Raw genomic sequence first — 26,097 nt, 5'->3', positions numbered from 1 at the left:
TGTGTTGGCTCTGAGCAGGACTACATGTGCCAGCTTCCTCACAGCTTTTCCAAAGGCAGTTTAACTGACAGACACACAGAGAGAAAGATTGACAGATAGTGGGTGAGTCATGACAGAGCGACTGAATGGCAATGACAGTAAGAGAGGGAGAGAGAGAGGACATAAAGGGGAGAAGAGAAGCGAACAACAGAGAGAGAAAAAAAGAGCGTGAGAGAGAGGACAGAGAGGAGAGAGAATGTTCCTTTGGCTTCTTAGCCCCATGTCAATCCTATCCCTATGAGCCAGCCCTCCCACTGAGTCAAATCAGCCGATACGCTGTTTGACTCAGGGCCAAACACTAGCTGCGAGCCAGCATCTCCCCAGTACTTCCATAAAATAGACAGTGTCAACAGTCCCTGAATGTCAACACCATTGACCTTGTCAACATCAGTTCATTGGAAAATTTATTTTCCGTGAAACACAGCACCAGATAGTTACACCTTTTTTCATGTTATCCACTTGTTACTTACAGTCCCATCGCTGCAACTCCAGTACGGACAACGCTGGGCCAATTGTGCACCATCCCATGGGTCTGTGGCAGAGCCTGGACTCGAACCAGGATCTCTAGTGGCACAGCTAGCACTGCGATGCAATGCCTTAGACCACTGCGCCACTCGGGAGGTCCCCAGAAAGTCATACTTTAATGTTCGATTTGTGAAAGACTCAAGCTCATAGTAGACTTTGTGACCAGAATTGAATAGAAATGAATGGTATAAAACACTCATGGAAATCGGCCTATTTGGATAGGGCCGAATGTACATGTTTTTAACATAAGAACTATAAAAAACATATGCATGACAATGGTAGCAACTGAAAGAAAACATTGGAGATTATGGAGAAATAGTTAGACCAAAGGTGAGGACACAAGACTGAACCCAAACATCACACTGTTCATTTTATGTGCATTTGACATTTTACTCTTAAGGATCATACCCTTTTTTTCCATTTTTGCCTGAAATGACATACCCAAATCTAACTGCCAGTAGCTCAGGACCTGAAGCAAAGATATGTATATTATTGGTATCACTTGAAAGGAAACACTTTGGAGTTTGTGGAAATGTGAAATTAATGTTGGAGAATATAACACATTAGATCTGGTAAAAGATAATACAAATAAAAAAACATGTGTTTTTTATTTTTTAAATCTTTGAAATGCAAGAGAAATACCATAATATAATATTGCATTTCAAGCAAAATTTACAGTCTGTGTGCAAAGTTTCAGATTGATCCAGTGAAGTGCTGCAATTTTGTATCAAGTCTGCCCAAATGTGCCCGAATTGGTCAATGTATACATTTTCAAGTACATAACTATAGAGAAAATACAAAAATGATATGGTAATTTGGGGCAGCAGGATAGGCTAGTGGTTAGAGTGTTGGACTAGTAACCGGAAGGTTGTAAGTTCAAATCACTGAGCTGACAAGGTACAAATCTGTTGTTCTGCCCCTGAACAGGCAGTTTATCCACTGTTCCTAGGCTGTCATTGAAAAAAAGAATGTGTTTTTAACTGACTTGCCTAGTTAAATAATTGTAAAATAAAAATACAACATTTAAGTTGTAGGAATGTGAACTCCCATAATGCTAATGATGGATCATTTTCTTATGCACTAACTTTCACACATCTAGATGGCCTGGTGGGGTTGGTGTGGAGCCATATACAGTGCCTTGCGAAAGTATTCGGCCCCCTTGAACTTTGCGACCTTTTGACACATTTCAGGCTTCAATTTTAGGCTTGTATTTTATTTGTGAAGAATCAACAACAAGTGGGACACAATCATGAAGTGGAACGACATTTATTGGATATTTCAAACTTTTTTAACAAATCAAAAACTGAAAAATTGGGCGTGCAAAATTATTCAGCCCCTTTACTTTCAGTGCAGCAAACTCTCTCCAGAAGTTCAGTGAGGATCTCTGAATGATCCAATGTTGACCTAAATGACTAATGATGATAAATACAATCCACCTGTGTGTAATCAAGTCTCCGTATAAATGCACCTGCACTGTGATAGTCTCAGAGGTCCGTTAAAAGCGCAGAGAGCATCATGAAGAACAAGGAACTCACCAGGCAGGTCCGAGATACTGTTGTGAAGAAGTTTAAAGCCGGATTTGGATACAAAAAGATTTCCCAAGCTTTAAACATCCCAAGGAGCACTGTGCAAGCGATAATATTGAAATGGAAGGAGTATCAGACCACTGCAAATCTACCAAGACCTGGCCGTCCCTCTAAACTTTCAGCTCATACAAGGAGAAGACTGATCAGAGATGCAGCCAAGAGGCCCATGATCACTCTGGATGAACTGCAGAGATCTACAGCTGAGGTGGGAGACTCTGTCCATAGGACAACAATCAGTCGTATATTGCACAAATCTGGCCTTTATGGAAGAGTGGCAAGAAGAAAGCCATTTCTTAAAGTTATCCATAAAAAGTGTTGTTGGCAACAATGCAAAACGTTATGTTTGGCGTAAAAGCAACACAGCTCATCACAATGAACACACCATCCCCACTGTCAAACATGGTGGTGGCAGCATCATGGTTTGGGCCTGCCTTTCTTCAGCAGGGACAGGGAAGATGGTTAAAATTGATGGGAAGATGGATGGAGCCAAATACAGGACCATTCTGGAAGAGAACCTGATGGAGTCTGCAAAAGACTGGTGAGTGCTACAAAGTATTAACTTAAGGGGCCTGAATAATTTTGCACGCCCAATTTTTCAGTTTTTGATTCGTTAAAAAAGTTTGAAATATCCAATAAATGTCGTTCCACTTCATGATTGTGTCCCACTTGTTGTTGATTCTTCACAAAAAAATACAGTTTTATATCTTTGTTTGAAGCCTGAAATGTGGCAAAAGGTCGCAAAGTTCAAGGGGGCCAAATACTTTCGCAAGGCACTATATATATATATATATATATATATATATATATATATATATATATATATATATATATATATATATATATATATTTAAAAACAATACTACATTTTATCTCTGAATTTAAGTACATTATTTACCTTCAGAGGTGAATGTTTTTTGTTGTTGTGCTTTCTTCTCAGAGTTGGACTAGTAATCGAGAGATTGCAAGATCGAATCCCCGAGCTGACAAGGTAAAACAATTCTGTCATTCTGCCCCTGAACAGGACAGTTAACCCACTGTTCCTAGGCCGTCATTGAAAATAAGAATTTGTTCTTAACTGACTTGCCTAGTTAAATAAAGGTAAAATAAAATAGCATGGTATTTTTTCACTGTAATAGCTACTGTAAATTGGACAGTGCAGTTAGATTAACAATAATGTAAGCTTTCTACCCATATAAGACATGTCTATGTCCTGGAAAGTTTGCTGTTCCTTACAACTGTCATGCTAATCACATTAACGCACGTTCGCTCAACCGTCCCGGTATAGGGACACCGATCCCGTACTTTTTATAGCATTTGTCAATAATAACGTTTTAAAATACTCTGGATACATTCAGTAACATAATAAGAATATTTACTGAAATGTTGGATTGGTGCAAGATAAGAAAAAACAATTACAAGGGTTTGAGTGAGAGCTCTAACTGGCATCTCCAAATGCAAACACACCTCTCCAAACTGTGCACAGTTCCTAAGTAATTTCAATGCAATTTTATGATTCAAGGAAAGAGCTTTCAATCATAAGGAGCTCTCCTAGGTTTGCCATTGAGGAACTGAAGAAAGCACACTTATAGTTTTATGTTTGGAACACAGCACCATCAGACAATTACTGTTTGTCATGCCTTGGTCTTAGTATTTTGTGTTTTCTTTAATGATTTGTTCAGGCCAGGGTGTGACATGGGCTTATTGTGTTGTCGTATTGGGTTTTTTGTAGGCATTGGGATTGTGGCTGATTAGGGGTGTGTCTAGCATAGGCTTGGCTGCCTGAGGCGGTTCTCAATCAGAGTCAGGTGATTCTCGTGGTCTCTGATTGGGAACCATATTTAGGTAGCCGGGGTTTCACTGTGTATTTCGTGGGTGATTGTTCCTGTCTTTGTGTTAGTTAGCACCAGACAGGCTGTATAGGTTTTCACGTTTCGTTCGTTGTTTTTGTATTTAAGTTATTTCGTGTATCGCTATATCTTCATTAAAAGACATGAGTAACCAGCACGCTGCATTTCGGCCCGACTCTCCTTCAACAGACAAACGCCGTTACAGAATCACCCACCACACCCGGACCGAGCGGCGTGGTAACAGGCAGCGACAGCAGGCGCAGCGAAAGGAGGAATGGACATGGGAGGACGTTATGGACAGCAGGAGTATGAAGTATACGACGTGGGAGGAAATAGACAGGTGGGCGGTCGACCCATAGAGTGCCGGCGCCCGCCTGGGATTCGCTGGAGCAGTGCGAAGAGGGCTATAAGAGAATGGAGTCGAAGAGAAAGACACGGCGGCGCAGAAAGAAACCCGAAAGTCAGCCCCAGAAATGTATTTGGGGGGGGGCTCAGGGAGAGAGTGGCAGAGTCAGGAGTCAGACCTGAGCCAACTCTCCCTGTTAATCGTGAGGAGCAGCGATCAAAGGACTTCTGGACTTGGGAAGAGATATTGGACGGAAAAGGACCCTGGGCACAGCCTGGTGAATATCGACGCCCCAAAGAAGAACTGGAGGCGGCTAAAGCGGAGAGACGCTGGTATGAAGAGGCAGCACGGCGACGCGGATGGAAGCCTGAGAGTCACCCCCCAAAAAATATTGGGGGGGGGGCTCACATGGAGTATGGCGATGCCAGGTAGGAGACCTGCGCAAACTCCCTGTGCTTACCGGGGGGCTAAAAAGACCGGGCAGGCACCGTGTTATGCTGTGGAGCGCACGGTGTCTCCAGTGCGGGTGCATAGCCCGGTACGGTACATACCAGCTCTTCGTATTAGCCGGGCTAGAGTGGGCATGGAGCCAAGTAAGGTTGGGCAGGCTCGGTGCTCAAGAGCTCCAGTGTGCCTGCACGGTCCGGTCTATCCAGAGCCACCTCCACACACCAGTCCTCCGGTAGCAGCTCCCCGCACCAGGCTTCCTGTGCGTGTCCTCGATCCAGTACCACCAGTTCCAGCACCACGCACCAGGCCTTCAGTGCGTCCCGCCTGTTCAGCACAGCCAGAGCCATCCTTCTCTCTAGCGCTGTCAGAGCCTCCCTCCTGTTCAGTGCAGCCAGCGTTTTCCTCCTCTCCTGCGCTGTCGGAGTCTCCCGCCTGTTCAGCGCTTCCAGAGCCTTCCTCCTCTATAGCGCTGCCGGAGCCTCCTGCCTGTTCAACGCAGCCAGAGCTGTCAGTCTGCATTGAGCAGCCAGAGCTGCCAACCTGCATGGAGCAGCCTGAGCTGCCAGACTGCATGGAGCAGCCTGAGCTGTCAGACTGCATGGAGCAGCCTGAGCTGTCAGACTGCATGGAGCAGCCTGAGCTGTCAGACTGCATGGAGCAGCCTGAGCTGTCAATCTGCATAGAGCTGCCAGTCTGCATGGAGCAGCCAGAGCTGTCAGTCTGCATGGAGCAGCCAGAGTTGCCAATCTATATGGAGCAGCCAGAGCTGTCAGTCTGCATGGAGCAGCCAGAGCAGCTAGATCCGCCAGTCAGCCATGATCTTCCAGATCTGCCAGTCAACCAGACTCTTCCAGATCTGCCAGTCAACCAGACTCTTCCAGATCTGCCAGTCAACCAGACTCTTCCAGACTCTTCCAGATCTGCCAGTCAACCAGAATCTTCCAGATCTGCCAGTCAACCAGAATCTTCCAGATCTGCCAGTCAACCAGAATCTTCCAGATCTGCCAGTCAACCAGACTCTTCCAGATCTGCCAGTCAACCAGACACTTCCAGATCCGCCAGCCAGCCAGGATCTGCCGGAGCCAACTACCTGCCTGAGCTTCATCTCAGTACTGGGCTTCCTCTCAGTCCCGGGCTTCCCCTCAGTCCCGGGCTTCCCCTCAGTCCCGGGCTTCCCCTCAGTCCCGGGCTTCCCCTCAGTCCCGGGCTTCCCCTCAGTCCCGGGCGTGAAGGGGAGGAACTATGACATTAATGGAGTGGGGTCCACGTCCCGAGCCGGAGCCGCCACCATGGACAGACGCCCACCCGGACCCTCCCTATGGTTTTGAGGTGCGTCCGGGAGTCCACACCTTGGGGGGGGGGGGGGGGGGTTCTGTCACGCCTTGGTCTTAGTATTTTGTGTTTTCTTTAATTATTTGTTCAGGCCAGGGTGTGACATAGGCTTATTGTGTTGTCGTATTGGGGTTTTTGTAGGCATTGGGATTGTGGCTGATTAGGGGTGTGTCTAGCATAGGCTTGGCTGCCTGAGGCGGTTCTCAATCAGAGTCAGGTGTTTCTCGTGGTCTCTGATTGGGAACCAAATTTAGGTAGCCGGGGTTTCACTGTGTATTTCGTGGGTGATTGTTCCTGTCTTTGTGTTAGTTAGCACCAGACAGGCTGTATAGGTTTTCACGTTTCGTTCGTTGTTTTTTTATTTAAGTTATTTCGTGTATCGCTATATCTTCATTAAAAGACATGAGTAACCACCACGCTGCATTTCGGTCCGACTCTCCTTCAACAGACGAACGCCGTTACACTGTTGCTGTTTACACAATCCAAAAATGTTCCTTTATAACGTTCCTTTATCTGGGTGAGGTGGGCATCATTTGAAAACGTATTCTTAAGTTATAAAATAAGATCTTACAGTGTTAGGCATTAAAAAGGCACTTCAGACAAACATATTGTAATCTTGTTGCGCATAGAATGGAGTCATGAGTGCATTCAAGTACGTATTCTGCGGCAAAGAAAATTCACAATACGACAAACATAAGTTCATTCTGTTCAGAACAATCCAGTGTATAACGCATGTCATCCTTGAAACTTTGGATCAGAAATAGCGATCATAAACATTGAAAATGTAAATTAAATGAGTTTTCAAATATGGAAACGTGAAGTACATTTTGAATCATGGGTGTGTGGTTTGCCCATTTGACATCAAAGGTATTTTTATAATACTAAACATCTCACCTTCCAGAACACATCGACTCCTCTCGATTTACAGCATTTCCCTCACTCAGACAACAACAAATGTGCAAAAGTAGCCCAATTAGTTGGAGGGATGGGGGCATTCTTGTCTGTGTGGTGCTCAATTTTATAACAGCTGTCAATCAAAACTCATACAGCGCTGTGAAGTGGAGAACCTGAGCTCTGACGTCATATATTGCATATATGTTACTGTACAGTCACTGTAATCCAATTAAACCCCTTCCAATGACAAAATATTCAATTTTCAACCCACATGAGATGACGTGCTGTGAGTGGAAAGAGCTACAAGGCTACAGGGCTATGCACCCGCACTGGAGACACCGTGCGCTCCACAGCATAACACGGTGCCTGCCCGGTCTTTTTAGCCCCCCGGTAAGCACAGGGAGTTTGCGCAGGTCTCCTACCTGGCATCGCCATACTCCATGTGAGCCCCCCCCCCAATATTTTTTGGGGGGTGACTCTCAGGCTTCCATCCGCGTCGCCGTGCTGCCTCTTCATACCAGTTATTCTAACTGAGTAAATCAAAGGAAAGACACATTGAGTGCTAAAGAATAGCTTAGCAAAGCCATTGAGTTGACCAGACCCAAATTAGTACTATTATAAGAACATGAACAGTCATACTAAATGAGACCAAACCAAATAAAGGTTCTCCTTTTCCGCAGTCCGTCTCTCATTGGAGAGAGGAGCAGGCAGACCAATAAGTTGCCTTCCCTACCATGAATATAATTCGTTTTTCCCACCTCACATTCATTTTCTATTTCTGGCCCTGCTATACATCAAATGTTATTGGTCACATACACGTGATTAGCAGATGTTATTGCAGCTGTAGCGAAATGCTTGTGCTTCTAGCTCCGACAGTGCAGTAATATCTAACAAATTACACAACATATACACACGAATCTAAGTAGCAATGAATTAATATATACATATGGACGAGCGATGTCAGAGCGGAACAGACTAAGATACAGTAGAACAGTATAGAATACCGTATATACATGAGATGAGTTATGCAAGATATGTAAACATTATTAAGTGACTAAGATACCGTAGAATAGTATAGAATACAGTATATACATATGAGATGAGTAAGAGCCTTATGCCAGTGATCTTGTAAGAAGACAGCTCACGAAGTGAGGGAGGCTTATTAAATAATAATAATTTGGTGGGTGCTTATGTCCTATTTCACTCATGTACACGTGTATTAATAAACATGTCTGATTTGGAAATTGCATTTCCCAACTCCAGCTGAGTAACCCCTCTGAGAGTGGGGTCATGGCCAGGGTCTGCCATTATCAACGGTGACTCTCAAGCAATTAGGGTTAAGTGCCTTGCTCAAGGGCACATTGACCGATTTTTCAGCAGGTTGACATTTATTGTCATGAAACTTGCCCTGGGGGCAGATCTGAGCAACTTTTGCTAGATAGGCCAGCTGTAAAGTCAAAATTGGGTATATGGTCAAATGGTAGTCAGTTTGCATTGCTATTTGCTGCCTCACAAAATATACAATGCAGCTCACTGAAAGTTTTTCCTTGTCCTTTATTCCTGCTACTGCTACTGTAAAGCATGGAAAATGTGATTTGAGTTCATGCGGTCTCAGAATTTAAATTGATTTACAAAGAGACGTGGGTTCTCCTATCTGCAGTGTACATAATGTTAAGTATCCCTCTTGGGGTGGGAAGAAGTTCTATGGTATTACATCAGCAAAGCTACTAAAAAAAGTCTAAATAATTCGTCATTTGTCACTGTTTTTCTTACAGCTATTCATAACCTATAGACTATACCCTTGTGAGTACACAAATGTAACTTGATAGAGAGGTAGCCGAGTGTTCCTAAGGGGCTGAGATGCAGAATGTTACAATGCTGTTTCTGACTATCGGGCATGTGTGTCCTATATTGAGTGTCTTTCCACTAAAATAAATGTATTTTGCTAAGATATGGTATGTTTATTTCATGGCATCTTCATTGATGAGCTTACTTGAGTAGCAGCCAGGGTCGTCAGTGTGATCGGTTTTTGCACCAAGTATACAATAGGATACAACGCTAAGAGAATCCGTCAGCACAGATGAGATGGGCATAATGAGTGATCAAACTGTGGATGTCTCTTCATCTCCCCCTCGCCATTTGTAAGTAACATGCCTGCCATTATCTGCTCCCAGTCTCTGTGTCTCGGCCAATTAGAGGCCTGACAAACATTGTTTCAGCCATGTAGAAAGCCCGACAAACATTTCACCTGCAGAAAAATAAGACACAAATATGTCCATCACCCCTGAAGAGCTTAGCTCCCCAAAAATTGGGACATATGCACTGCAATGACCAACCCCCTCAAAAACATCCAAAGGCTGCAAGGGAAAATGTGAGGCGTATATAGACAGAGGTTGAGTCAGTGGAGTTGGCGAGTTTGTGTGTCCTCCTCCCTCTTCCTCCCAGGCCTGGGTTTGGATAGTATTTGATATCGTTCAAATACTTTAAGCATTTGCTTGAGCCTGCACCAGGCAAGCTTAATCAAGCACAGCTTGAAGTAATTTGAAAGATTTCAAACATGATTTGAACACTTGGTCCTATTGTTCCTCTATGGTCCAAAGTGCCATGGTCTCCTGCCTCGGTCTGTCGCTTGTCTGATGAAGCGGTGGTGACAGCCCCGCTGTCATGCAGCCCAAGGCAACACATGACTCCCCCAGCCATGTGATCAACAGGCCAGAGCCGCCACTGGGCCGCACGGGAAGCTATGCTAGCCCTGGATCATGACAGTGGTCTACTGAGCTTATAAGGATAGAGGAGCACGAGGTCTGTCCTTATGCGAGAGCAGGCCAGAGACGAGAGGGCAAAATTAGCATAGGCAAAGAAAACGATTTAATTAGTTGTTTAAAATAGTACCTCCTCCTAAAGCCCAAAGTCATCCCCTGTCAAGTTTCATGCTTGTCAATGTGTGTAGTCAAAGCAAAGCCATTAATTTCACTACATGTAGGCAGCGAAGTTAATAACATCTACATTACCAGAGGGCGGGTCTTGTCAAAATAAAAAAAGGCATGGTTGAACCATCATTCTCTACGGTTGAGGGCAGCAGATATGATCTTGTCTGATAAGGACAGTTGGATACAAAGGACACATTCTGGCTATAATAAATTGTGATGTAAAATGATGTCGTGTGTATTCAGTAGAGTTAAGTACAGCGAACCAAACATTGGTCCGCTTTGTAGAACATTGTTAGTTTGATATTTCAAAGGTCGCTGAAAGGTCCTTGGCGGAGTACCCGGTGCTAATTCTTAAAAACCTATACTGGCTCAGTCAGGAGCTAAGCCCTTATTACACATTAATGTCCACCAATATCATCACAACAACTAACACTTGTTCCTACCAGCAAAACAAAAGAACATGGTCCTGACAGTGTAGTTTCTTGTAACGATATAACTAGATCGTCTTTGACTATTCAACCACCCTTATCTGGATACGGGACACAGCAGGGTTGAGTGTAACCAGGTCTCTTGCTTTCAGTGACAAATGGAATTACCATCAATCACATTCTGTCGGTAGCGTTTGTGAATGATTTGTGCAGAAACATCAATAAATGTTTACATTGCGATGGACATTGCATGCATCTTAAAATAGGTTTGGAAATAACTTGCAACTGCATCCTCTCAAATGTGTCAATGTCAACGCTAATACATTTTCCAAATGAAAACTTAAGAACTGACTCCCCAACCGAGACGACGACTGCCTTGTCTATATATGGTACTGCTTCTCTATGCAAAGCTTGCTGAACTGATTTACATTGCTCACTTCAAAGCAATCTGTTTGCCTCTGTATAAATGTGTGGATGTCTTAACTTAAAACAAGCACAGAGCCTTTTCCATTTCAACATGTTGGTGCTATCCTCAAACTGGCAATGTTAATCCTCTATGGAATACATTTGTTGTCATTATATCCCCCACCTCACAATCCATGGAAAATGTCTGGCCCAACTGCTATTCCAGGTATGTACAGTATACCTGACCATATCAGTATATCATTCACGGGAGTTTCAGTTTGAAGAGGGGAGTGATAAAAGTGTTGCTGGATTTCCCACTGAAAAAGGCAAAAAGGCCTTACTCACATTCTATTCTGGTGGTTTTCTATAAATGATGAACACACTGATATGGAAAATCTGTATCGATAGCAGCTGCATTTTTTTCAATATGATATTGATTAAAAACATTTTCAATATTACAACTGCCTAGCTGACCTGTAATGTCTTATGCATGAGGAGTTTGTTTTGAGTTTAAATAAACAGGACAGACTGCGGACCAATTCAAAATCCAAATGATTTGAACTATTATGTAAACTGCATGTGGAGTGAACATGTAGGAGTCCTACAGTCTCATGTTCATAACTGCTTTCTCCACTTGTATCTCTCTGGAACCTATAACGTACTAAAATTAGTTTAGTCCTTTTTGGGAGCTCTTCATAAATAGTAACCGTTTGCCCGATAACTGTTTAGAGTCCATTATATCTTTTGATACACCTGTTATATGGATAGTATTTATCTTTATCAGGAAGGTATTCCAGTGGTCTTACATCGCATACACAAAATGATCAGCCAAAGAACAGCTGCTGCCTTTGGGCTCCAACATATTCCATACCTAATCTAATCACGCAAACATGCTAACGCATCATTAGCATCAGAATGATAATTTCTTGAAGTGTTGTCTCTCTTTTGTCCAGCACCAGTGAGTTATCAAGTCCCGTCTTCAGTGAGACACGGTATTTGGTACACTTGAATACTCTCAATTGTACAGTATGTTCTATGTTGAAGCACTGCAGGTCATAAAATATCCAAGGGGTGTTGAGTGAAAGTGGATGAGAAATTGCAGAAAAACCCCTTTAACTGAAATGAAATCATTCAAGCCAGTTCTGCAATACTACAGTCCACAGTATCTCTACATGTGGTATGCAAAACAGTAATTGGTAGATTTGTAGACAGGGGCTAGTCAGGCAGTCAAATGAATGCTCACATGAATTATTGAAAAAACAAGGGCAGTGAGGGCAAAGCTGAGAGAAAAAGAACACAAGACAGTGAAGCAGAAAGTAGTAAGTGGAAAGATAGATAGGAACTTAAGACAGGATTCCTTCTTGAACCCCAGAGACACTTACATCCCCTGAGAAAATGGAATCTAAGATAATAGATCAAAACAATAATTGGAATGGAATGCACATTGAAATGAATGGAATCTAATGACGAGGTGAACGGGCCATACAAGGTAAAACCCAGTGTTTCAAAACTGGTTGAATCAACGTTGTTTCCACGTCATAAACCAAAAAATTACATTGAATCAATGTGGAAAACTGATTGGATTTGCAAAAAGTCATCAAATTATTGGAATTGCATCTTTTTTTCATCCAAATCCAATGACATGATGACATGTTTGTTGATTTCACATTGAATTCAGAATTGGTTGACAACTAAACAAAGTGTAAAAAAATATATATAGGTTGAACTGACGTCTATGCTTAGTGATAGGCGACAACAATAAGCTCTTTTCTTTATGAGACAGAAAGTCACTTCTGTGGGACATAGTAGAAACAGGGACATTGACTTTACTAAGACATAACAGTTGTCCAAATTGAACTTCAATGTGCTGTGGGCCACACCTCATTTACATGACAACAATATAAACATGACAATGTAATGTTAATAGCAAGTGTGTAACTTACAAAATCTCATCGTTCTGGAATTCCAGCGCTCCGTGCGTATCTTCAAAGTCTTCTCCCCCTCCTTTTGCTGTACCCTCCATGGTCTTGTAGGGTACGACCACTAGACCCCGCGCTCCTGAGGTACGAAGAACCTTTACTTCCATCATGCCGATACTTTCGCTTATGGTCATTACCGGTTCTTCAAAAGTAAAGATCCCGGCATGGTCATCGTCAAAGATAGTCACGGTGGCTGAGCAGGGTAGGCCAAGGCCCGCCAAAGTGTCCAAGTGATTAGCCCTTGGTTGTACGTAGCCAGTGCCCTCCGATATGACCTTCACGTTGCTAAGGTGGACCAGAAAATGCTCATCCTCCTCAAAGATGTCATCGTCAATGATGTCTATCCGGATCTCCTTCTCAGTCTCACCGGGGTTGAACACCACAACGCCCTCAGTGAACTGGTAGTCCGATCCAGCATTGGCTGTGCCGTCTTCGGTACGGTATTCCACTGAAACAGTGTTAGTCAAGTCCCCACCAAGGCGTACTACATTCAAGGCTACTGTACCGCAGTTCTCCAAGCACTGGTATGTACCGGGGTCAAAAAAGACCTTTGACGAAAAGTCATTCTCAGAAACTTCGGAGCGGATCTCGTACGCACCAACAGCTTTCCTGGCTTGGTCTGCTGCATGCTTCTTCAGTACGTTCCCTGCTCCCGTCATGATCCTGGTAGCCTGGCATCGGTAGAAGGCGCGACTCTTTTGCTGCTGTGTCAATACCTGGTAGTTGGCCAGTTCTATCAGCTGCTCCGTCTCCTTCTCTGGATGCTTCTGCTTCAGTTCCTTCAGGATCCGGACCATTTCCCTTCTAGCCTCCTCCTCATCCAGGTCCTTCTCATCTAAACCCATCGCTCCGTCCATGAAGCTCTCTGAGTTGAGCATTTTCCCGTCCATTTCAATGTCCATCTTTGAAGGTATTTGCGCCTCCCCTTCCGTCTCAATGATCACCCCTCTTCGTTTCCCTGCGCGGTAGCGTTTGTACATGTACTTATAGACAAGAAGTCTGCGATCCGCGACGTAGGCCATCCCAACACACAATGGGAAGAAGAACAGTGTGACAAGGCCCTCCCACACCTGTACGATGCCCGGAGAGATGACAGCCAAGATGAGATAAAGCCAGGTGTACGCGAATATACTCCAGGTGGCGGTAACAAAAAATACCCTCAAATGTTTGACTTTCCGGTGCTCTCCATCAGGAATGACAGAAACACAGAATCCAATGATAACGAACATGTTGAAGGCAGCACTACCAACGATTGTGTTCGGGCCCAGATCACCTGCGTCAAAGTTGTGACCGCACACCTCAACGACGGACAGTAGGATTTCCGGGGCTGAGGAACCCAGGGCCATAAGGGTCAGGTTGGACACCGTCTCATTCCATATACGCACAGTGGTTGTCACTTTTTCGCCATTTGGTTTCTTGATGGTGATCTCCCTCTCTTGTGATGTAATTACCTCGATGGATGCCATGAAGCGATCCGCAATAATAGAGACCCCCAGGAACATGTAAAACAAGGCCACAAAGTAAACTGTGGCTCTTGCCAGTTTATCACCAAAGGATGGGTTCTCTGGTAACCATATGGGCAGAATGACACCCACTTTGCATTCAGTATCCACTGAATCACACTTCTTATTAGTTTGGTTGCCAATGGAAGAGTTTGTTCCGAGGCTTGGGTTTGAATTCCCAGCTGTAACAAATTTTATTTCAGATGAGAAAACTGCCAACAACACTGTGAGTTGAAGAGCGCAGAAGAGGAAAGATGATGTCCCAGTTCGTCTCATGATTCTGAGGTGTTATGCTCCAACTCTTCCTTTCACCTATACAAAAAATAAAAGGGATTGATGAGAACAGAACTTCCAAAAACTGTACAAATTTGAGAAATGACAAATTACTGAAAGAGAAATATCAATATTTCTAACTCCAGTGTTTCCCTAAGTTACAGTAGATATAAAGCAACATCCCCCAGAGCCGCTTCCAATGCACACATCACACATTTAATATTGAAGCTTTGTCAGATATGATGGCGCTTCAGGTGTCCTCTGGGCTACCAAGTTAGGAGGGGGGGACCTGTCTAACCTAGTAGAGGAAACACTTCCTAAATCATTTCTAGAAAATAACTCTGGTTTAACCAGACAACCACACAAGCGTACCACACACTTCTCTCTCTCTCTGATTGTGTGTGTCTGTCATGTATCACTGGAACTGTGTCATTATGCACACCTGGTCCCCATTCCCAATGATTGTAGTTGTATAAATGTGCCCTTTGGTTCACGATTGGGCTGTCGATTATTGTTCCAATGTTCGTTGGTCGTGTGAGTACCTGTGCTGTGTTTTGGCTTTCGTGCCGCTTGTATTGAGCAGATGATTACGGGTCTCGTCCCGTTTAGAATCATTGTGTGCGTGTATGTTACGGGTCTCGTCCTGGTGTATTTCTTCTAGGTACTCCGCTTTTTTGTTTGGGTTTCAACCCCATGTTTTGTATATGTTTTTGTTTGGTCTTCGTCCCCGTGCCTTTAGATGGCCCGCTGTAATTTGGGTGAAGTTAAAAAAAAAATATTACGCATTCCTGCGCCTGTCTCCCGATCCCTTTATACAAATGTGACAGTGTCTTAGAGAGTGGTCACTTGCATTGTATTATTTGAATAACTGGTTTAGATGGCAAAATGGCCCCACGATTACATTTCTCCATACAATCTTTACTACGTCCTCTAGACATACTGCCATGGCCCCAACTATCTCGTAGGCTAAATGCACACATTTTTGTTCTCAAGCAAAGTAGGTGACATTTTTATTGCATTAAATCGAAGTTGCAAAGTGTATTTCATTGCAACATATTTTTCAAAAATGTGTGCATTTAGCCTACGAGATAGTTGGGGCCAGTTCCAGGCATAACCCACTGCGCACAAACATCAGTTCATGACATTACACTACATTTTAGTCATTTAGCAGACTCTCTTATCCAGAGTGACTTACAGGAGAAATTTGGGTTAAGGACATCAACAGATGTTTCACCTAGTCAGCTCGGGGATTCAAAACAATTCAACGTCTAGTTTTGATTTACTTTTTTTGTTGTTTGTTTTTGTGTTACTCAGTTGGGGTCTCAATTTACTATTGAGAGTAAGAATAGTAGAATACACCAGGTGCAATTTCAAAATTTGGTGGTGCATCAGCAGTTTTTCTGTTGTTATGTCATTCACTGACAGTCACTCAATTAGCCATGTCAGCAAAATATTTTTAGATTGACAGTTAGTCTAGCTAGCCATTTAAACTTTTAGTAATCATGCGGAATCCCGACCGGGCACACAGCGCACATGTCCAGGGGTCCTGACCTCCACATTGATTTTGTCAGTCAATCTCCCTCAGATATCATATAAACATTGCAAATTCATTACAAAATGTGTAGAATTGCAGAGAACTGCTTCAAAAGTGCAACATTTTCAATACACCCCCATGACAAAATGTGAATTGCAGGAAATTAACTTTAAAAAACTAATTCTCTCCACCATCAAGAGGCGGTTCACTAAAGTGTTTGCCCGAAGTGGCCCCCAAACCAAATCTTGCTTAGGGCCCCCAGAAGGCTAGAGCTGGCTAAAGCAGGCGATAGAAAGATGTCTTTCATAGTCTTATCTTTCTTTACATAGGCTATTATTTTTTGAAAGGCTAGACCACATTTGTCCTAATTACATGATTCTCATTTGTAACATGAAATCACAAAGATACAGTATCAGCAATCTAGTCTGCAATTTACATCCATGCACATGTTCTTTACAGGTAGGATTTAAAGTAAACTAGCCGATAAAGTAGCCTACAAAAATGCGTAACATTTCAAGTGACAGTAGTTGCCCAAATTGCAAGCCTACCGTTTTAATCCACGTAATGGGGAACGGAATTTATAAACTACTGAGAAATTATTTGAGGCTGAAAAAGGAAACAGAAATCCTTGAGAAATCCTCAATTTCCAACCCTTGATAAAACAATGACGTAAGTTGTGACATCGTCAATAAATCTTGAGTTCAGTTGTTGTATAGGTAAACCGTTTGTTCCAAAAAAATACAAATGTTCTGCCACAGTATAGATAGCCGACTAGAGACGATCATGGGCTCTCAGCGCACGCTTCCTCCGGACTGCTCTCTTTCACTCACTCTCTTGCTCTTTCACTCACTCTCTTGCTCTGTCCCACCCTCTCTCATTTCTCATCCTGGTTTTAATGTCCATGCTCTAATCTCTCAAGTGATGCAATAATGTTTTTTTTGACGCTGATGCAAAGCAACGGGGGAATTCATTTCCATATATTATTTGATTTGCTTTCTTGAGAAAAAAGAATACATTTATTCTAACAGCTTATTTTAGGAATAGTTTCATTTGTTCAAACATGATTCATGTTCAAGTTTTGGTTAGATATAACCAAAACTTGAACATGAATCATGTTTGAACAAATCAGTATCGTTTCTTCATGTCATATATTTTAGAAGCATTTACTTGTGGAAACTACATTATTGGGACAATATTAATATACAGGGGGGTTTGAGGTTAATGCAACCTAGATATGCTCCATTTTGTTTAGCCATTAATGCTATATACATATATTTTTTTAATCATTTATACAAAAAATATTTAAATCCAACTTCAATATTGTTATGATTGACAGGATTTAGGCCTAATGTTTTTTTTTACCCATTTGGACATGACAGGAGTCTGATCTCAAGCTATGTATTTCATTGAGTGTTTACAGAGAAGCTCATATGCAACCTGGACTCAGAGGTAGACGTAACATAGTAAACGAAAATACAATGTGATATGTTACATTTGTTATGGTATGTATTAATTTGTGGATGTCCATCATCTATTTTGTATGATATGGAACAAATTGCAATTCATACAGTATGTTAAGAATTGGCAATAGGTACGATACGTTACAATTTCCAATTTGTTGTGGCTAACGTTAGCTAGGTGACTAACACTAACATTAGCTATTCTAGGGGTTAAGGTTATGGTTAACGTTAAGGTTAGGGTTAGGAGTTAGTAGGGATGTAACGATTAACCAATAAGCATAAAATATTTAAGATATGAGTGCATTGGTTTGCAGGACCCCAAACCGATCTAAATGTAGCATGCATCGGTCAGAAAATCAATTCAAACAGTACAAATCACTGGAACTTTTTTGTTGTTCCTCAAATTACTTTCTTTCAACCTTCCAAAAATATGCGTCCTTTCCTTCAGTGTCGAACTAAGCATGTAATTATGTTGACAGTCATTGATCTACAAGTCCTTTTGTATGCTGAACAACCCCAGGCAATATCAGTAACCTACTATATTCAAACTGAGTGCTGTGCGCAGCTTCATGTGCTGACCAACTAGAGGTAGGCCTATTTCTGATCTGGCACATATGCGTGTAAACTTCAGCATTCAAATGTTTGTAAAATGGCTTGCACATTATTAGGCTTTATTAGTTGAGTGACAACCAATATAATTTGGTAGGTTATTTTTATCAAATGCACTGTGGAAATGGTGTTTTACCAGCCTAAGCTACAACTCTCATCTGGCTATAGGTAGGCTATATGCTGATTACATTAGATTTTATTTCCATTGTTCGTTGTTCACCATCAGCAACAGTTTTGGTCATTTTGCTTGAAACAATCAGTATATGTGATTATTTTTCGATATACAGGGGAAATCTGCTAATTTCATAACAAAGACAGCAATCACTTTTGCTGCAATCACTGCATGATCGAAGCAGGAGGAGAAGAGATGCTCCTAGTCCTTCAAAACTTCCAAACGGTCTAAATCATTAAATTATGAGACGGGGGGTGAAATCTAAAGTTCTGCTATGTATTCATTGACTATTTAATTGCTAATTGTTTTAGAAAAATATTGATACAATACTAGCTCTTAACACTTTGAATCTGCAAAAATTAGAAATAAATTAGTGGGTGACGGTGATTTCAGATCAAAAGCTAGCATTGCCCCCCTCCCCATTACTGATAATGGAGTAGTAGATGCCTAGTTTCCCTTGCGGCTCAGCTTAAGTGCCTATACATACATATACACACACACACACACACACACAGAGAATTCAGCTCAGAGGCCCAGCATATGAACCGCAGATTTTAATTAAGAATGGAAAATGAATGTGTTTATGCAACAAATATTAGTGCATCGGTTCGTATCGCATCGAACCGAATCGCATTGATTAGTTCCTCTAATCAAACGAAATCTCACTGAATAGTTTCAAACAAAAATGTTGCGTTTCTGTATCATATCGGAGCCCATGTATCGAATCGTCTTGGAAGGGAAATAACGCACAGAACGAGCAGTATGGCTGGCGGCATTGTCATGCTGGAGGGTCATGTCAGGATGCGCCTGCAGGAAGGGTACCACATAAGGGAAGAGGATGTCTTTCCTGTAACGCACAGTGTTGAGATTGCCTGCAATGAGAACAAGCTCAGTCCAATGATGCATTGACACACCGCCCCAGATCATGACGGACCCTCCACCTCCAAATCGATCCCACTCCAGAAGACAGAACTCGGGGGGAACGCTCATTCCTTCCATGATAAACGCAAATCCGACCGCAACTCGTCAGTGAAGAGCACTTTTTGTCAATCTTGTCTGGTCCAGCGACGGTGGGTTTGTGTCCATAGGCAATGTTGTAGCCGGTGATGTCTGGTGAGGACTTGCCTTACAACAGGCCTACAAGCCCTCAGTCCAGCCTCTTTCAGCCTATTACGGACAGTCTGAGCACTGATGGAGGGATTGTGTATTCCCGATGTAACTCCGGAAGTTGTTTTTGCCATCCTGTACCTGTCCCGCAGGTGTGATGTTTGGATGTACCTATCCTGTGCAGGTGTTTTTACACGTAGTCTGCCACTGCGAGGACAATCAGCTGTCCATCATGTCTCCCTGTTGCGCTGTCTTAGGCATCTCACACTACGGACATAGCAAATTATTGCCCTGGCCACATCTGCAGTCCTCATGCCTCTTTTCAGCATTCCTAAGGCATGTTCACGCAGATGAGCAGGGACCCTGGGCATCTTTCTTTTGGTGTTTTTCAGAGTCAGTAGAAAGGCCTCTTCCGTGTCCTAAGTTTTCAAAAGTGTGTCCTTAATTGCCTACTGTCTGTAAGCTGTTTGTGTCTTAATGACCATTTCACTGGTGCATGTTCATTAGTTGTTTATGGTTCATTGAACAAGCATGGGAAATATTGTTTAAACCCTTTTCAATGAAGATCTGTGAAGTTATTTCGATTTTTACGAATTACCTTTGAAAGACAGGGTCCTGAAAAAGGGACATTTCTTTTTTTTTTGCTGAGTTTAGTTACAAAGTTCATAATTAGCAAAAATGCTAAAGTTGTCCATGATGGGATTCGAACATGCAACGTTTGGGTTGCTAGACATTTGCATTATTTCTCTTATCAAACTGAATCACACCGAATAATTTCTAATTAAAATGTATAATTCCTTGTACAGTATCGAGGCCCATGTATCTAGATATTTATCAAATTGTCTTGAAAGGGAAACATGCATATCTCAAAGAGTTAGCTTAAGGGTTAGGGGAAGGGTTAGCTAACATGCTAAGTAGTTACAAAGTAGCTAAAAAGTAGCAAGTAGTTGCAAAGTTGCTAACTTTTGTGTTGCTAGATGTTCGCGGTATACACCTACCTATCCACCCTGACCAACCCCCCTCTTTTCAGTTTTGCCTTAATTAACCTTCTGTGTTATGTAACCCTACCATACATAATATATGACACTAATTTGAGTGTCCGTGATTTTTGTTTACTATGTTACGTCTAGTCTATGAGACCAGCCAGTCAGATAAGCTGAGGTCAGTTATAACTCACTAAAGAAAAGAGTTTGCTGCTCCTGCATGTAACCTTGAGTCACTGCAATGTCAGGTCAAGTTACCCAACGCTGAGCTCTCTGACATCTTTTGTCTCCCCTTGTTAACTCCCTCTATCTCCAGGCCTCTGGTAGAAGGCTAGCTTAGCAGCCGACAGATATGAATAATATGTCAGAGGATGCTACAATAGTCACTCTATGAATTAGCCAATGCTGCTCCAAATGCAGTACACACCATACAGTGACTAGCCTATGCAGAGTCACCAGAAAACGCTAACATTCGGTTTTCAGGAATACAGTATTTTCAACCTAACTTCCGTTTCCCCTGGAAAACGGAAGTGGGAAATCCAATCTCAGGCATCTTTCTATGCCTACTACATTAGGTTACATAGTGACTACTTTTCATTATTTTAAGCTTTAACTTTGAAATCAATTCACCTTAAGGGAGAGGCGAGAGCGGTTCCATCAAAGTTTCATCGAATGCGCGGTGCGTGATTTTGTTTCCTTTTGAAACAATGTAGATGAACCTGACTCCATTCTGAGTCAGTGGAGTTTTAATGATACTGGGAAGCTTTCTCCTCAAATAACTTCATCCGAGGGAGAGTTGGGGTGAACTCACAGTTGAGTCAGTCATGTTTTTGCTCTTGGCTCACACAGACTGGACACACTTTACATGAATGTCAGTCAGTCAGTTAGTCATTCGTGTTTTTACTATCAGTTATCTTGGCTTACAGGGTTATTTTGACTTACATGCACTTGGCCAGACTTTGCTTGTACTCCCTCAGTCCTTAAACAGTCCTTTGCATCGTCGCACAACACATAGTAAGTGAAAGATGATGTTAAAATATTTTTTTATTGAACACACAAGAATGGTGTATAGGTATTTTGTAGAAAAGACAAGTATACAATTCTTATCTAAACATAAAAGAGCAGGCAGAAACAAAAATACCCAGAGTTCTAAGTACAAAGTAAATAATACAAAATAAGACATACAGAACAGGGACAGGTAAACAGAAAGAGGACAGATGTCACCCCCTTCCTATAAATCTGTCGTTCTGCCCCTAAACAAGGCAGTTCACCCACTGTTCCCCGGTAGGCCATCATTGTAAATAGAATTTGCTCTTAACTAACTTGCCTAGTTAAATAAAGATGAAATAAAACAATAGAAAACAACACTCCCAGGATGATCAGAAGCGGATCTGGGTCAATTGAAGTCTCCAAAACTTCAGAGAAGATCCCAAAAATTCCACACCAATAACCATGCAAGTTAGAGCATAGGGCAAAGCAGTGGAGTAGTGTACCCTGCGCAGCATGACATTCATCACACATAGGGGATGTATCAGAAAATATCCTATGCAGCTTAGTTTTGGAATAGTGTAATCTGTGTAATACCTTGAATTGTATGAGACGATATCTGAGTTAATGGAGCAGGTGTGGATATACTCCAAGCTATCTTCCCAGTCTGCCACAGAAATGTCAGTCCCTAGCTCTTCCTCCCATTTTGCCTTAATGGCATCTGTAGAAGGTGTGCTAACAGATTGAAAAAGCGTCACATATGACGGACGTGCGTCATCCAGCAGAAACGCAACAGCGCAGAGGTTAGCGGCCCAATAGTACAATATAACATTAGGGAGAGACAATCCTTCTTCCATCTTGGATTTACAGAGGTGTTTTTTTACCTATCCTCTGTGTTTTATAATCCTGGATGGATAATTGAGTCCAGTTGTTTATGAAAGGACTTAGCGATGAATACTGGGATGTTCTGGAATAGGTAAAGCAGTTGTAGGAGGAAGACCATTTTAATGGCATTAATTCTCCCGAGCAAAGAAATTGGGAGAGTTCTCCAAAATGGTATGTTTGCCTTGAGTTTTTGCACCAGAGGGGACATTTTCTTTAAATAGTGAGGAGTATTGTTTGGTAACTACAATTCCTAGATAGGTAGATGTTTCTGAAGATAACTTAAATGGAAGAAGTTCTAACCAAGAGGTGTTTTGCAATCGTATGGGCATTAATTCACTCTTTTTCAAATTTATTCTGTATCCCGAGAAGGTACCAAACAAATGAATCAAATCATGAATAGCGTATAATCTGCGTATAGAGAGATCATATTTAGAATATCTTTATCATAGCCGTGTATTGCTGTATGAGATCTGATTGGCGATAGCGCGCAACCTTGCCTTGTCCCTCTATAAAGGTTAAATCGGGGCGACAATGATTGGTTAGTGAGTATTCTAGCACAGGGGTTGCTATATAAAAACTGGATCCATTTTATGAACTCATCTCCAATATTACATTTCTGTAGGACCTTGAGTAGATAGGACTACTCAACCTTTTCGGCGTCAAGCGATATAACGGCAAGGTCCAAGTTGGGTAAACTCTGAGAATACGTAATGTTGAAGAGGCGCCTGAGATTGAAGAATGAGTTTCTGTTCTGGATAAAGCTGGTCTGGTCTGAATGGACCAATTTGCCCACTAAAGTGCTAAGCCTGTTAGCCAGAGTTTTTGCTAAAATCCTTTGGTCTGTATTAAGGAGAGATGTTGGTCTGTATGACCCTACCTCTTCTGGATCTTTACCCTTTTTATGTATAACTGTAATAAACACCTCATCCAAAGTAGGTGGGAGAGCTCCATCCTCATTGGCCCGAACAAACATTTTGTGCAGGTAGGGAGAGAGCATGTTGCTGAATTTCCTGAATTCACCAGGAAATCCATCTGGGCCCAGGTTATTGCCACTCTTTAGAGATGTAATTGTTTCTTGAATTTCTCCAAGAGATATTTCCTTATTCAGGAAGTTGCAATCTTTGTGGTTCAGGGCAGGGAGATTAGTCTTCTAAAAAGTTTTTGCATAATTAAGGGTTAGGATCTCCTTTAGATGTATATAGAGTCTCGTAAATCTGACAGAATCTGTCATTGATATCCTTGGGGAAGAGAGTAATTCCCCAGTTGCAGATTTAACAGTGTGAATCATTCGGTCACTCTCAGTTTTTTGAAGTTGTCTGTTTCAGAAGTGTGTAAAGCCCTGAAAGAAATGTATTTAAAAAAAATCCCCTGTCCCTGATGAACTAGACCCCTGTTTCCTACACCTAGCTGCAGACATCATTGCTCCCCCTTAACATGTATTTTTAACCTCACACTTGTTATGGAAATCTGCTTTTGTACTGCCTCTCCTGAAAGGTGGAGAACCTTTGCTACTTGACAACTATCGACCCATATCAAAATTGTCTGTACTGTCAAAGGTACTGGAGTCCTTAGTTAGTAGGCGGCTAAAGGTCTACTTCCAAGAAAACAACATCTTAAATGGAATGCAATCAGGTTTTAGGTCTGGCCACAGCACTGTTTCAGCAACATTGAAGGTTTTAATGACATCCACTGTGCTCTTGATAAGAAGTTACATTATGTGTCTGTTTTTATTGATTTGTCAAAGGCTTTTGACACCGTGGACCACGTTGTGTTAGTGCAAAAGTTTAAATGTTGTGGAATTACTGGTCATGCTCTAGATTGATTTTTAATGGCGGATGGTTGTAAATCTGAGTCCATAGAGGTGTGCTCAGGTGTTCCTCAAGGTTCTATTTTGGGCCCACTGTTGTTCATTTTGTATATCAACAACATTGGGGATCTTATTAAAACAGCGGATGTTCATTTTTATGCAGATGATACTGTATTTTATTCAAGTGGTAGTAGTTTATCTTTAGCTTTTGAAAATGCCCAAAGAGCTTTTAACATCATACAATAGAATCTGTATGATTTAAAGCTGATTCTAAATTCGGGTAAAACAAAATGCATGGTATTTTTAAATGCCAGGCATGATACAAATCATGTCATTGCTACATCGGCTGGTCATACTATAGAGCAAGTTAAAGTGTACAAATATTTGGGTGTGTGTGTTGATGATAAGCTGAGCTTCACTGTGCATGTAGAGAACTTGATAAGGACGCTCAAGCTGAAAATATAATTGTATTACCGGCATAAGGCTTGTTTTTCTTTTGAGGACAGGAAGGAGCTGGTACGATGTACATTACTGTCGGTTTTAGATTTGAGTGATGTTATATATATGCTGGCCTCAGCCACTACCCTCAGAGCACTTGATTCAGTGTATCATGCAGCCCTCAGGTTCATTTCAAATCAGAAATGTCTAACACATCATTGTGATCTCTACAGCGCTGTTGGCTGGTCGTCATTGACCTTGCATAGGCTTAAACACTGGTATACACTGATTTATAAGGCCACATTGGGTAAAATGACATTTTATCAGCTTCTTTTTTGGTCAGGTCAGTAAATAAACATAAATTACAGTTCCATTCTGATTTGCTTCTAACAGTACCAAAAATGAGAAATTAGAATAGGACATGGTAGAAATAGTTTTAGTTACTTAGCTCCGTGGTCCTGGAATTCTGTCATGAACATTTGAAAATGTGATGACCTAGTTTCGTTGGTGGAGTTTAAACACTTGATCGATGTCTATATCATAGAAGAGTGTAATTGTTTTTAGGACAGCTGTTTTTAGTCAAGAAGTTTGTGCTTTTAATGTACAATGTTTTTGTTGTACTGTATGTGTGTTTATAGTTGTGTTTAATGTTGTATTAGTGTACGTAAGTTGTTTTGTCTGAAACGTTGTTTCCCCTGCTGCTATTTGACCAGGTCTCTCTTGGAAAAGAGATGTTATCTCAATGAGAAAAACCTGTATAAATAAAGGTAAAATAATAAAATAAAAAAGTAATTTGTGTGGTTTGTCACCAAACTCAAAATAGTTTTGCTTGGCAGAGAGAAAAGATTTAGCAATTTTAGCTGAGAGAATCTGATTATATTCACATTTTGAAGCTGTCATTTGTTTAATGTTTCTCCATAGATGGTGTGAGGAGCTGAGGATTCAACCTCCAGACCAACTAGTTTGATACGATGTCACCCAATCTCAGGGAGAAGGTGAGTGGACTGTGGTCAGAGATTATAATATCATGATACCTCGCATTACAGGTGTAAGGGAGTAATTTTGCATCAACCAAAAAGTAGTCCATTCGGGTAGAAACATTGTGAACATGAGAGTAAAGGAGTATTCCCTGCCCGTTGGGTTACCAATCCCCCATATATCAAATAAGTTTGATTTTTTTTTATGTAGGTATTCAAGAATTTGCTTGAATAGGAGGTAGGGGTATGTCGGGTAGAGGATCTATCCAAATATTGGTCTAGCACACAATTAAGGTCCCCCTCTCCAATGACCAGGTTAGTATGGGAGATATCTGGAATCAGGGCAAAGACTCTTTTGAAAAAAATGTGGGCTCATACATGTTTGGCCCATAGATATTCAGTAGAGTTACAGAAGTAGAATGGATCTCTCCTATTACGATCACATAACAACCCTCTTTAGAAGGCCAGCCTCCCGGAATTGCCTCTTCACTGTTGACGTTCAGACTGGTGTTTTGCGGGTACTATTTAATGGAGCTGCCAGCTGAGGACTTGTGAGGCATCTGTTTCTCATACCAGACACTCTAATGTACTTGTCATCTTGC

The 26,097-nt window shown here is 41.9% G+C and overlaps 1 protein-coding gene across 5 annotated transcripts in view; it reads right to left on the bottom strand.

Moving 5' to 3' along the window:
* The window catches only part of LOC109875525 (sodium/calcium exchanger 1), a 57,437-nt gene that overhangs the window by 26,467 nt on the left and 4,873 nt on the right, over window positions 1-26,097 (bottom strand). For all 5 annotated transcript variants that reach the window (XM_020467854.2, XM_020467855.2, XM_020467857.2 and 2 more), the window contains one exon: window positions 12,726-14,575. In XM_020467854.2, the coding sequence (XP_020323443.1) occupies window positions 12,726-14,539 (1,814 nt within the window). In that variant the 5' untranslated portion in view covers window positions 14,540-14,575. The remainder of the gene's footprint in view (window positions 1-12,725; window positions 14,576-26,097) is intronic.

This window comes from Oncorhynchus kisutch, linkage group LG20 (assembly GCF_002021735.2).
Source record: "Oncorhynchus kisutch isolate 150728-3 linkage group LG20, Okis_V2, whole genome shotgun sequence".
Classification (NCBI taxonomy): domain Eukaryota; kingdom Metazoa; phylum Chordata; class Actinopteri; order Salmoniformes; family Salmonidae; genus Oncorhynchus; species Oncorhynchus kisutch.
Note: the sequence above shows the minus strand (reverse complement) of the source record. Positions and strands in the feature narration are given on the sequence as shown.